General features: G+C 31.4%; 1 protein-coding gene across 1 annotated transcript; it reads right to left on the reverse strand.

Moving 5' to 3' along the window:
- Window positions 1–335: 335 nt before the first annotated feature.
- On the reverse strand, window positions 336–4,431 carry LOC111400567. The gene is made up of 3 exons (XM_023027975.1): window positions 4,388–4,431; window positions 3,365–3,684; window positions 336–792 (listed from the first exon to the last, which is right to left on the reverse strand). The coding sequence occupies exons 1-3, from the start codon at window positions 4,429–4,431 to the stop codon at window positions 602–604; spliced, it is 555 nt and encodes a 184-aa protein (XP_022883743.1). The 3' UTR covers window positions 336–601.
- Window positions 4,432–14,835: the final 10,404 nt, after the last annotated feature.

A 14,835-nucleotide genomic window follows, 5' to 3' on the forward strand; every position in this document is an offset into this window, starting at 1 on the left:
TGTACATCAATAATTTGTGGTAAACTGTTGGCCGAAAATTCATATCATATGAAGTCGTTTATCATGTTCAAGAACCTAAAATCAGGCCTCAAGTTTAGGACGACAAAATGCCTTGTCCCTGGCTCGGGTTAGGGATGAGAACATGAAATGGGAATATTCAACCTCCGATGGAATGGAAGGACCACTTTATCCTGCCTCGTTAACATACCTACTCATATTCGAGCCTACTTCAAAAATGTTTTAAATTCTCAAATAGCAATAATATTTGAACGCAAAACTTTTTATGTGCGCAATATCAGGTTGAATGGCTAATCCACACATTATTGGATCAAAAGTCGAAATCAACAATTGCAATTGTTAAATTGACTCAAAGGAGTTCTTATTTATAACAGTAAGAGTACTTCAAGGATCATTACAAAACATCGTGTATTTACAAACGACTTTATTTTTTCAAGACGACGTCCTTTCAAGATTCGAATGTTTTTTCTCGTGATAACCATATCACGTAAAACATCAGATTTGTCTTGTAAAGCTTCTGCGCGACTTCATATTGGACGGGGCATTATTGTTGTAGTAAGTAAACCACACGAGTAAACATTCTTTATTGAGAGTGATTTACAAAAGATGGAGCTTGACGGTTGGACCATGACAAGTTCCTCCAAAACCATCGATTCTTGCGCTTGTCATGGCGAGACATATTTTCCGTTTCTGATCTTAACATATCCCACATTATCTGCACATCCTCGTACCCACAAGTTTGAATGTCATCGCGAAGTTTCAGAAGCCCGTCACCTGATAACAACAGATGCATGAACAAAGCACTAGTTTTTTTCTCAATCAAGAATCTAAAAGAAAGCAATGTTCACAAGAATATAACAAAATAAAGTAAGATTCTATGCTTAAGAGCATTCATTATTCTACGACACTGTTGAAATTGCTGCTAAGACAATGGGGCCATCCAACAATAGGTCTAAATCGATCATCTTTGGATGCTGCTTTCGCCCCAAAAAAAAAAAAAAAAGATATGGATATATGTCATCTCTAGACATTATTTTTCATGGCTGACTCATCAAGGAATTAGATTCCTTCAACATGAGCAGTAGAACTTTATGTTATAGCTTTATTACAAGTTTTTTGACATAATATACAGAGGTACATAGAGTAAATTGTGAGATACACGTTCTTCATGGTGTACATAAAGAGAGCAGAAATCTACATGCATACTAAGTAGGTTATGACTCCAAAGTATTTCAGTACCAATCCAATATTCGAAGAAGACGAGTTCTTAAATTTAACCCTCCACCCCCAACACACACAAACACATGTATAACGAATAATCCAACTATATTGACCATAAAATGAAGAGCGTGTTTGGTACACAATATTGAATAAAACTTGACAGTTGACACTATATATTACCAAACAAGTCAAAGATGCATAGTATGTGGATTTCAAATTCAAATTATTTCACTATCAATCCAATATTCCAAGTCACACTGCAGAGCTTACCCTCCACCCACCTACCCCACACACAAAATAACAAATAATAGTCCAACAAACAAGGTATTGATTATGGTCCATTAAAGTAGCACAAAACTCAAAAGTGGGGCATTATTTTGGTAGTTAGCAGTTTGATTTATTACTAACTTGGGTCTTAACACACTTTAATGTCATTGAGTGGAAGTAATCTAGTGGATATAAGCACCCATTAGTGGATATGTTCACTAAATAGTATGAAAAGAATTTAAAAATATTCGAATCCCATCATTACTAAAGATTAGGAAAAATCAAAATATGAAATTGTGTTCATAATAAGAGCATATCCTATCCAAAAGTTCTGAATACCAATAATCAGATTACGATGCAAATGTAGAAAGCCATATGCTGATACACAATCAAGGCTGTGGATGTTGCCATCATTAGAATTTTTGCTCTTATATACAGAGTGCAATGCATATAATCCAATAGGCATGACGGAATCTCATCCAGTAAACAATCATCCAAATCAACTCTCAATTTATAATTACCTACACGCCGTCTAATATTTTAGGCGACATGATAAAGGGGACCCACTTAAGTTGATTAAACACTCGATACATCTATCAAAGGCTACCAACCACCTCACGACCAAACAAAAATGTCAAGCTCGCAACCAATCATAGTCGTGGGGTCCACCCAGTGGCTCCTCTATATCGTGTTAGAACTCGATCTCACATCAATCTTTGGCCTTGGTCGACTAGTTATTTGACAGTTCAACACTATTCTGGTCCCAACCTATTATAAACTCTAGCAAGGGATGAGACACGGTTCAAAGGGATGTGAAATCCTGATACTTAGCTAAAACTCTATCCAATCAATTTCTCTAATAAAACACCAACTGCCTTAAAAATCATAGAGTATTCGGCTACTGGTCACATTTTCCCAACAGTCGAGCATTCTGACGTGTGTTCTTGAGTAGAGAGGGCAGCTTTCGGTTAAGTCGTCATGGAAGTCAAAACAAGAAAAAGACCCTTTATTCTGCACTGATGAAAAGAATGAGGAATCTTCTACATAAAGGTAGCTAAGTAGAGTGGTAGATTATATCAAGTTACTTTTTCTTTGAAAACAAGAAGGCCCCAATAAATTGCTTAACTATGTATTCCTTCATAACTTCACAGTAAAGTATGTCAGAAATTATCAAATTAATCCTCATACCGTTAAAGACAACTTATATCAATAATATTCTTTCCCTTCTCAATATATTAATCTTTTAGATGTGGTTCTGCAACATATCACCGTCACCGATTAATGAAAATTGTACGCATTTCATGTAAAAATGAATCTAGAATGTGAGGGGCGTAATGAAGATATAATTTAACTAAATATATTTGTCAGAAAGAAGCCCAAACTTTTCAAAAGAGATTTCAATAGTTACATGATCAAAAAATAATGAAAAACAGAACATGAATATGTTTTGCCACAAGTTAAAGAAAAAAGTTAAAAACTTCAACTTTTTTTTTTTTTTTTTTTAATTTAAAGAAACTTATCATATTTAATTTTCTACCTTTGCATCCCAATATTAATTATCTCCCCACATGTCATGTATCTACTCCTTAATATTCATCCGCCTCTGTTCAATTTAGCGTATAAAGTATGCCTACGTTGAATAAAAATATTTTTGTTTATTTAATTAAATCTTTGGCACAAAATTCCACATACAAGCTGAATTTATCTTTTTCATATTATAACACTTGTATTTATAAAGCTTAATCTCCACTCAGCCTCCTGAAAATTTCGGGCCGGACGGGAGTCGCCCCATTGCCATCCCTACATAAATATCCCCAACCCGTTACCATACACGCAGATATAGAGAGAAATGACTGACCGTTTTTGCGAGTCTTGACGCGTGCAGTAAAAGCACACCAAGCTCTTCTAACAGGGAAAACCATTTTCTGCCACCACTCCATCACCTTAATCTTCACTTTCCTCCGCCGATTCCCTCCGCCGAGTCGACTCAATGCCACCCTTAACCCGGCCAGCCCTCTCCCTTCTCTCTCTCTCACACACACACGCACGTACACGCACGCAGTAGTGTTGAGAGAGATTTGTGTGAGTTCCCGAGAGCCTTGTGAGAATTCTATTTGCTTTGTGTTAAAGTGCGTCACTTGAACGGTTATAATGCCACTTGGGAGTTGGGAGTGGCCTCTGTATTTTTAATTTTAGAGTTGGGTTAATTTCATAAATGGTCACTAATGTTCAAGTAAAATTTCAAATTGATCGTTAAAGTAATCTCTTGACCTAATTAGTCACTTATAAAACACAATATAACTCCTTTAGTGACATCCACTCCAAGCCCTCGTTTGGTCCCATTATTTCATATTATAATTTCTCTCTCTTATTTTCAACTACATAATTTTTTATAAAATAATATTACATGTAAATCAAAAAAATTTCTTCTTTAAACACTATTCAAAAAATTATAATACGATATAATGGGGGCCAAACGAAGTGCAAATCAAACATAGGCTTATTTGTCCATATTATGAACTTATGAAAATTCAAAATAAAACTTGATCCTTAGGAAAAGAACAACACATTCAAATTAATAATAATAAATAAATAAATAATAAAAAATAAACCTCAATTTGCTTCTTTTAGTCTGACTACGCCAATTGGAAAAAATCGATAACAGAATAATTATTAGTCAATGTGAAGATTTTAACCACTAATACATTGGATATGGTGTTAATAAGATTAACAGTGTAACGATCTCGGCCTTGTGTTTACATGTTCTCTTACATATTGTTCATTTTGGGGGATATTTGTCCATCTCACTCCTCACGTATTTTTATCGTATTCCTAAGATTTGAACCCTTAACTTTTTCTTTTAGAATGACTTAAGTTGAACCTGTACCAATTAAGAGAACGACGAACAATGTGGCATGGGTGCATTTTTGTAACAATCTAACCTCTATGCCAATATTGTTAACTCACGTACTATCTGCTCTAGAAGAGCCTAAGTCTTAAGTTTTAGGTTCGAATTCTGAAGACTTGATAGAAATTTGTAAATTGTAAGATGGGTAGATATCCTCTCAAAGCGAACAGTACATAAGAGAATAGTTGGGCATGAGGCATAGATCGTTAAAAAAATATCGTATTTTTTGTAACGATCAACCTCCATACTAGAATTGTTAACTTACATACTGTCCATTCTGAGCCTATGCCCATTTTATACTTCACGAATTTTTACTGCATTTCCAAAATTCAAACACATGATATTTTCTTTAAGTAAGACTTAAGTTGATCCTAATACCAATTGGACAACGGAATCGTTACAAGTTGATTGATCAGTTATGTAATGCTGCGTTACTTTAGTGATTAAGCCCTTGTTTGAGTCCCGTTTTATGGGGAAAAAATGAATTTTTTAACAGTGTTTTAACATTATACTCCCATTTGGCCCTCATTCTCGTTCTTATTCTTTTTCTCTCTTATTTTTAATTACACAATCTTCCATAAAATAATATTACAAACAAATAAAAAATATTGCATTCTTTTTCAACCACACATTTTTCCAAAAAAAAAAAAAAAACTATTCCAACAATTAAAATTTGAAAACAATAGGGGCCAAACAGGTTACACATTTTTCAATAAAATAATATTACATGCAAATTCAAAATTTTTTCTTATTTTTCAACAACACATTTTTCATCAATCAAAAATTCATTCTTCCTCCCAAATGAAAATTTTTTCCAGGTCTGTCTCCGATAATTTTCATGGTTGAATAATTTTATATGTATAAAGAATTATTGGCAAAAATGATACAAGTAATTCGTTGACAATATCTGTATGGTGTATTTCTGTGTTTGTTGTGTCAAAAATTAATAAAAAATTGTCAAGCATTTTTCTATAAGAATTTTGTCAAATTTTTTCTATACTTGTAGCAAAACTCTTCATGATTTTGTTGTCTTTTAAAAATTGAGCCCCCATTCGATTCTCGTTTTTTATCAAATTATATTTTTATCTCTTTTCTTTTTAACTACATATTTTTTATCAAAATAATATTACATGTAAATCAAAAAAATTCCTTATTTTTCATTCACATATTCTCTATCAATCTACTATTCTAAAATTCATTTTTCCGTAAAAGTAGGTGCCAAACACCCTCTAAATTTATTTTTATGAAAATTGATTTTTTTTAAATGTGAGATTAAAAAGTAATTTTTTTATATTTATGTACAAAATTATTTATTAACAAACTGAGTAATTAAAAATAAATTTGAAAAAATATTAATTTTAGAGGATGGACCTCAAACACGGGTGTGTGGTTAGATTGGAGGAAAACGAGACAAATTTGTGGCCCATTGTCAGAGATTTTTTTCAAGAGAAATGCCCAATATACAGGGTTTTGCTCATATATCACTTACAGAGTCCCTCACTATGCAGGGGCCCTACCTGTATTAAAAAAAAAATTATGCGGGCCCCATGCACGTTTGTTGTCTGGCAGCACCCTAGTTCTGTTGGTTCTCTAAGGATAGCACTGCTCTTTTTCCAATAATCCCCAAAAAGATTATTTGCCATTTTCCAATGTAAAATTGTTTAAATAATAATAACAAATAATTAACTATTATTTTCAATAAGTTATACACGAATTCTTTCATTGGTACATCATTAATGTGGCAGTTGTTGACTTACCAAAGTCTTATTTCTTTGTTTAAGATTGAGACTGACTATGAACAATATTGAAAATGAAATTTTAGTTATGCTAGTACAACATCTCTTCTCTCATATTTTCCTTGACGATTTAGGTTTTCGATCTTATTTTTTAATTTGATAAACTTTAAGAAGTTAACGAACTCACATGCATTATGTAGACGCATGCAACCAAATGATTTCAAGCACTTCACAATGTCGATTAGCGTCAGCTCTAATTTCTTAGCCATAACCTATTTCTAGTTTATGGAAAAGTCTTAATGATATTCAACCTCTTAAAAATGAATGAAGGTGTTATAAAGTTTTTGTTTCTAACAGATTATTTGAAGTGATTTTTTTTTCCAAGGAGAATGTATAGTAAAAAAGTATGAAGAAAATTGTGGGTTCAAATACAAAATTAATTTATTAAAAGAATGTAAAAATATTTTTTTAATAAATTGTGCCAAACAAATAGTAATTATTCAAAAACCAAAACATCAAATGGTTATGATTCATTAAGTGATTGGGAGACATAAGGACATCTAATAGCCCCCCGGGGCATATTCCAATAGTACAAATGATAAGAGTGGGGTATACTCAATTTTGCTGACAGTCGCAGTGTGAGGGTTCGATTCTTGAAACATGGATTAGAACTCTTTGTGGGCACCAGTGTACATACAACTTTTGTTCCCTGGCAACACATTCCGTTATTAACCTCTCTCACGATACTTTATAAACGAGGTGGTGAGAGACCCTTAAGATTGGCGTTCAACCTTTTTTGACATAAGGACACCTAATAATGTCAATTTTCAATTTATAATTTGGTCCCGTGGATTTTCTCTGTGTCGGGATTTTTTGTCCACGTGGGTTTTCTTTAACGAATGAAAGGGATTGATCAGCTGACAAACTTTTGAATTTCTCTGGTCTAAAAGAACTAACCAATCACGTGAGAACGTTTGGAAGAACAGAGGATATTTTTGTCTCCCTGCTAATATTCCTTTCTATGAGCAATATTTTGAGGATATCCCTAATCCCCAACTCTGGGAAAATTAAGGGGCGTTTGGTTTGTATTTCACTTTTCAATTTTAAGTTTTATTTCAATTTTATTTTTTTTGTTTTTTGTTTTTTGTTTTGAGGGTCTATTTTTAAATTACTAAAAATGCATTTGGTCTATCATTTTCAAAAAATCATTTCTCAAGACAGAAAATTAGGAAACATGTCTGATTTGGAATTTTAAAAAATTATTTTATAAAATTTTAATTCATTAAATTTTATTATTCTATAAAAATTAAACAATCTTATATCAATATATTATCAAGTAGGATTGGCAACGTGACAGGTTTGGGACGGGGCAGGCTCTTCGCTAGGGGTGGGCGTGGATCGGTTCGGTTCGGTTCTCTTTAGAATCGAATCGAATCGAACCAAAATTTTCGGGTATCTAGTAAATGGAATCGTCGGGTCCAAATATAATTATGGAACTGTTTGGGTTCGGTTCTGTTCGATTTTGTATTATAATTAAATTTTTTAACATTTATAACAACATTATATAAATACAACTAATGATACATTCAATGGCTTTGGAATGTCATAGGCTAGTAGACTACCTTGTTCAAATGATTGCTACGGTCAAAGTTTCGGTCGGCGGAGGTCGTAGCTTCGATCGGAGGTCACAACATCAGCCGACGATTGTATAGGTTTTGAAATGTCAGCGAGGCTGCGAGAGTGAGTGCGAGAGTCAAGACAACGTTATGCACTTTAGTGTAGGTGTTTAGAGTTATTTAGTTGATTGAATCTTGTTGGGCTAAGAAATGAAACAATAAAATGGGTAATAAGGTAAAAATTAAAAAATTAGAAATGAAACAAATTATTTGGCCAAAAATTTGGATTTAGAAATTGTTAATTTGTTAAGAAAAAATTAAAATTAAAATAATTTGATTTACTCAATATAAAAAAAAATAGAAATATTCGATTCTTATTCGGTCCTGTCGGTTCTCAATTCAGATACCCGTTCGAGTATTTAATTTGACAATAACCATCGGGTTCGGTTCAGTTCGGGTTCGGTTCGGGAGATTTGCCCAGTCCTACTCTTCACCCTCGCCTCGTTACCCGTTTACGCATTTGTTTAAATCTTTTATATAATTTTTTATAATTCATTTTATTACTCTCATTCATTTAAGTAAGACAATAATATAGTTATTAAAATTTTTAATTAATTTATTTTTAAAAGTTAAATCATTCGAATATATTTGATAAACTAAAGTTTTTATTGTTTATCATATTTTTTAGATAATCTTTGTTGTTATCTTCTATTCAATTAATGAAATTTCGTAAAGACTTTTCATTTAAAGTATTGAATTTCTAATTAAAAAAAATTAAACGGGGCTGGGGCGAGGCCCACGTTACTCGTATCTGCCTCCGGGCAAAATATCTCGCCACCGTACCAAACCCGATTAAGCTGGTAATATCTGTCGTTCAACTCGGAGCCCTACGAGTATCGAGTTTGACACGTATTTTTGCCATCCCATTATCAAGTGTCATATACATTTTAAAATTAGCAATTTTACAACAATTTTCTAGCTAAAAAAGTAAAAACAAAACAAATAATTTTTTATGTGTGTGTGTGTGTGTGTGTGTGTGTGTGTGTGTATATATATATATATATATATATATATATATATATATAAGTTATTTAATTTTTTAAAAACTATTTATATAAAAATTTATTAAAATGATTATTTTTCATATTTTGAGTGTTTTCAAAATTTTAACTGAAAATGCTCAAAACTTTAAAAATGCGTTTTCAATTTTATGTTATATGTTCATCGTTGTTTTTGAAAATGTATTTTTAGAAATATCATACCAAACACTTTTTCAATATTTTGCAAAATTGAAAACAGTAAATCAAACGCATCCTTAATGGTCGAATTGGTAAATTTTGAAATGAATCTGTAGTTTATGAGATGGTTATTTAATTATTTTTAAATGATTTTGTATTTTTCAATTTTAGATTTAAATAAATCATTTTTTAGTTTTTCTAGTTGAACTAAATAGTCCAATACACCTTTCAACACAACGCTTGATGGTAGGGATGACAATTTGAATTGTCAAAATCAAAAATCGCGATTAATCGAATTGAATAGGGCGAAAAAAATCGAACTGATGGTGCAATGGGGCGGATATGATTTTTATTTTAATGAACCGATTCGTGGTGGTGCGGGTATGATATTTATGCCGTCGAACCGAAACCAAACCGATTACTTGCTAAAAAAATAATAATAAAAATAATTGAATTGATTATTGGGCTTTATACTACTTTTCTATCTAGTCCAAAACAAAATCCCCCCTACATCTACCTGACTCAGCCGGTCAACCCACTTATCATTAGCTCATAATAATAGTATTAGTATGACAGTATATAAATGCAAACCATATTCTCTACAAACCACAAACTCACGCACGACTCCTTTTATTGTTAATTTTTTTCTATTGTGTGTAGAAAATTTTACTTTTTCATCATACTCTAGAGCTTGTGCAACGTTTAGCGAGAAGGAAGCTAATGAAGAGGTACATTTTTTTATTTAAATTTTAGTTAAGACCATTCTGAAATATATAGTATCATTGTATTCTTTACTTATATTTCTTATTTACTATATAGGAATTAACTTTGAGTGTTGATCTATGCTAGTAAGACTTGTGGGGAAGAATGAATCAAGTAAGTTTGATGTACAACAATTAAGATTTTGACCGAACCGACCCATAACCGAACTATTGCCAACCCTACTTGATGGTAGATAGATTTGTTGTATTAAACTCGATTATTGTAATACTGCTTCTAATTTCACTACCATATATTTTTTTAGTTGTAAATAAAATTCATTTAGATTTTATATTTTATGAAGTGATAACCATTATTTAACCTAATCCAAAAAACCAAACAAACAATTTTTTTACCTAATTGATTGAGATATCATAACCTCTGAAGTTTAAATCATGAGAATATAAATGGTAGTTCCTTCCACATTGAAAGCCTTAGTTGATGTTTGGTGAAAGCTAAAGATTTACTTGGAATTAAGTATGCTTATAAGTTAACAAAAGTAGGTTTCAAAATTAACATTTTTTATTGATCAAAGTTGAAAATAAATAAGCTACTTATGTATTTGACTAGTTATAACGATTCAACAAAAGCACTATATCTTACCTTTGATTTTATTATCTTCACCTATACTAGCTCTTATATGGGCAAGTAGCAACATGCTATGGAGTGTTAGTGTGTTAGGATGTTGTTTAAACCGTCATGAAACTTATTTGTCGATTAATGTTGGGGTGCCTCATTTGGTTAAGAATCACATCATCAAACATAATAAAAAGGGGTAATGTTCGTGTACTTATAAATAAGTGAAAAATAAATCTACATTAAAAGAAAAATCTGCTTAAAAGTAGCTTTTGCTTTCTTAAGGGCAAAAGCTTCACCAAGCATGTAGATGGCATTGAGAAGGACAAAAACTAATTAACATTTTTCTGACTTTCTTAATATTATGAATGATTTAAAAATGTTGAAGGCCCATTACAGCACTAAGAAAATATTGCAAAAACGTGCTTTGAAGATGCTTATATTTACCTTATATAATTGTAATTTTATTGTAATTTTTTATACTTGTATTTTATTGTAGAATTGTGCTACCTGCACAGATCCCTTTACACAGAGACTGTACAGGTGCACACACATGAGAGTAGACTAGACACATGAGGTCCACATGTGGGGTCCATCCCCATGCGACAGGCCCTGTTCAAAAGGGCTGTGCATGGAACTTTTTCCTTCATTTTAACTCCACGGATTTAGAAAAACTACAGAATTTAAAAATTAGAGGTCAAGGAGTTAGGTGGGCTAGTTCATGTTAGCAACATGCCTGATATTGGTCTGGATCGATCCAACCATTTTGACCCCTCTACACTCTCAAATTTTTACAGTCAAATCAATCGGTTTGGATCAATCCTATCACTTTGACACCTTTACATCCTCAAAGTTTCACAGCAATAAACATGTTCGGTTAACAACTTTATAAGTAAAATTGAAGTAAATATTATTATTTATCAAAGTTAAAAATGAATTAGAGCCCCATTTTTCAATAATAAATTTTTTTTAAAATTCATTTTCATCCACACATTTTCTTAATAAAATAATTCAACACATAAATCTAAAAAAATTTCTTATTCAACATGTAAATCTAAAACGTCTTCCCACTTTTCAAATACACATTTTTCAAATAATCACTATTATAAAATCTATTTTTACCAAACAATGGAGCTCAAAGAATGGGTTGATAGCACAAGGATATTTATTTTTCCAAAATAAGTAATTTCTTCTACTTAAAACTAAAAAATAAGTAACACATCCAAACAACTTTTACATGCTTATGTTTTGTTGTGTCCTTGAGTATCTTGTTTTACTATTCTCTTTCATGAATTTTTATGACAAAAAATAATTTTGCTATTTGTACATTCAGAGTTGACACATCAGATGACACCCTCCTCACAAGAGAGGAGGCCCACAATTATTTTATTACGTGTGAGCCCCCTCTTATGAGGGGGTGTCAACCCCATTTATATAAATAGCAAAATTGGACAAAAATATATATAAAGCTTTCCTTATTGTTTCGTCAAGTTCAACTAGCATAGTTGGCGCTTGACAAGTCACTTTTTTTAATACTTTCAACTCGCAAAGCTTCTTCTAAATATCGCCAATCATCTTTGTCTTTCCTGTTAAATAAAACGAGAAATTAGTGATAATGATCAACAAGTTTAAAAATAAGTTTATGAGAATATCCATAAATGTAGAATTAAATTTGATCGCAAAATTGCTATTTTCAAAAAACATCAAAAAATCTAAAAGAATTGAGGAAAAAAAAAACTCCAAATTTAATATTTTTACTGAATGAAGAAAGAGCCCACCTACAATGATTATCAGTTGCCAAATGTATCTATTTATTTTAAAAAATATTAACATAGTTTTAGATGATCTCACTTTTTCATCACTTACCGGTAATCTCAACTTTGTGGTTGTTAGAATTAAGTTTAATTTTCTTATTTTTAATTTTTTTAAACATAAAATAATATTAGATATTTTGGTAGTGGAGATTGCTTTCGAAAGAAATAACAGATTATTTTTATTTTATTAATTAAAAAATATCTATTATAAAATGCTTAAATGAGTCTAAATTGCTTATTGTAAAACAAGCTTACCATCCACAACAATTATTCTGTGTCGATTCTTATTTACTTATAAGTGGTGTTTATTATGAATATTTTACGTTGAATATCATTTCATGGCATAAATTATTATTAATATAATAAAAAAAAGGTTTTTTTTAAATACCAAATATGTCATAAAAGTTTAAAATTAATTTTGAATTATTATAGGAATTTGGATAAAATATTTCTATACATGAATTGCCCTAGAAATAAAATATGGTTGGTTTATTCTTCTTGACAATGATGGTTTTTCAGTTTCAACCCTCTCAAGTGATGGCACCTGAAATTCATATCGCTCAGCGCATGCAAAAGCCCGATACTTAAATCTACAATTTGAGTGGTTATAATGTCACCGTAATTTTTATTTGATAATCATATTTTAATTTTAGTTAAACTCTTCAATCTTTGCTCATTATAACAATTATTTATTTTTTTATTTTTCCATCAAATTTTTATCTTCAAACTTTTATTAATTAATTGTCGCGTCTTTGATCACGGGTTATATCAAAATATAAGATTTGATTAAGAATCTAAAGTGCAATTAAAATGTGATGCAAAAAATAAAAACGGGAGTGTGAATATAATTGCCTTCGAATTATCCTATAAGATTTGAGGGGCAAAGCAAAGGATCGTTTGAGGATTATGATTATCACAAGTACATGGTTTTCTTGGACTGAATATTGTTCAGTCATAATCAAATTATAAATAACAGCTCTTGACATGAAGGAAAATCACTTGCCATTCGTTGGTTATCAACAACATTTTGAAAATGTCAAGGAGAAAATATTATTTTTTAAATTAAATTTAAAAATTAATAAATTTTATCAAGTGAAATGGTGATGCCATATGCAAAAAGGAGGATACTCATAAAATGACAAATTCATATAGAGTCTTCGAACATTTTCATTAAACTATGAAAAAATGTAGACACCTTGCTACAAAGATAATAAAAGAAAAATAAAGAATCAAAATTTATCCTTAGATTTTTGGAAACAAACAAAAAAATAAAAACAAATCATTGATCAACCAAGCCATCTTATAGAATTTCTTAGAGGCTCAGAGACTAGCCTATGGCCTCCATCGAATTAGTCATCCAAATTATCAATTTGAATCAATGTGGTGGGACCAATCATGTCTCCTACATCTAATGAGGCTACGAGATATCTTAAAGAGATACAGAACAAAATATACAATTCGGAAAATTGAAACGAGAAGCAACCGCGCGTTTCCAGATGTTCATAAAGCAAATTATAAGGTAGAAGAAAACAATGGCTTTGCATCACTAAAGAATGAAAAAATAGATTCACCGCCTACTAGAAAAGGTACAAGTTACCATTCAACTTGTCCACTATGTGAAGTTGATGGCTCAATTCGACCCGACTCTCAAATCAAAGTGCATAAAGTGATTTTTGAAAAACATGAGCCCCAAAAAGAATTCGTAAAATTTGAGTAATGTTGTAGGCTCATGATAGTAACAAAATTGTTCTAATTAGATGTAACTATGACAAATAAAACTAAGTGTGCATTTGATTGTAAGCATGAAATTTGCATGGAAGGAATTTATTTACATGGAGATTGTCAATTAAATGTTTTTAATTGATTTAGTTTTTAATCTAGAAAATATTATACTTGTCTATTTTTTATTGTTGGGCAGATTAAAGAGAGTGGATAAATGAGAGAGGGAAAGAGAGAGGAAATTCCCTAGAAAATAAAATGTTACTTCTCCTAAAGAAAATATTTTCCTTGATTTTAAGGAAAATATGGTCACGTGACTAAAAGTAGGAAATATTTTCCACGAAAAAAATGACAATCAAACAACACAAAAGTAGGAACTTGAGTGGAAAAAACATATTTTCCATGAAAAATATTGGCAATCAAACACGCCCTAATATTAATATGGTATTTGTGTGCATATGCACACGTCAACATGCAAGCGTGACATAGAATTACTGCTTCAAAAAGCCCTCATTTTCATATAACTTGTCCATAATGTACAATTGAACTATACTGATTCCAAGCAGCATAAGATGACACTAATTGGCATTGCAGCTTCATCCGACTCACTAATCATAAACCACGGTACTTGAGAATGCTCTAAGCTATAACAGAAATGTTAGATAGCGTTATGGTCATACTAAAGAAAGAGAATTGTCAAGATGCCATCTTTCCTGATGACAGAGACTAAAGTTGAGGGATTACAGGGAGTTAAGAGGACTGCTGAAAGATAATATCAGATAGAAGCACAATGCAGGCCTAAGTGGGAACCACAAAAACCAATTTCCATATTCAACAAGAAAATTCAAATTCACCATGATTTTCAAGTGCTCAGTTTATATATTTATTTCCCTTCTATTTCCTTTCTTTCGATACCCATAACTCAATGAGCTGCAGTTAAATCTCATTACATGTAGCATCTTC

The sequence above is a fragment of the Olea europaea genome, chromosome 10 (assembly GCF_002742605.1).
Source record: "Olea europaea var. sylvestris chromosome 10, O_europaea_v1, whole genome shotgun sequence".
Lineage (NCBI taxonomy): Eukaryota > Viridiplantae > Streptophyta > Magnoliopsida > Lamiales > Oleaceae > Olea > Olea europaea.

Excerpts from the sequence above, each read along its gene's own strand:
- LOC111400567 (XM_023027975.1), bottom strand. The coding sequence starts at position 4,431 with ATGCACCCATGCCACATTGTTCGTCGTTCTCTTAATTGGTACAG. Across the intron at positions 3,685-4,387 it reads CGTTCTCTTAATTGGTACAG|AGGCCACTCCCAACTCCCAA; the intron begins GTTCAACTTAAG and ends TTAAAAATACAG. Across the intron at positions 793-3,364 it reads CGTCAAGACTCGCAAAAACG|GTGACGGGCTTCTGAAACTT; the intron begins GTCAGTCATTTC and ends TGTTGTTATCAG.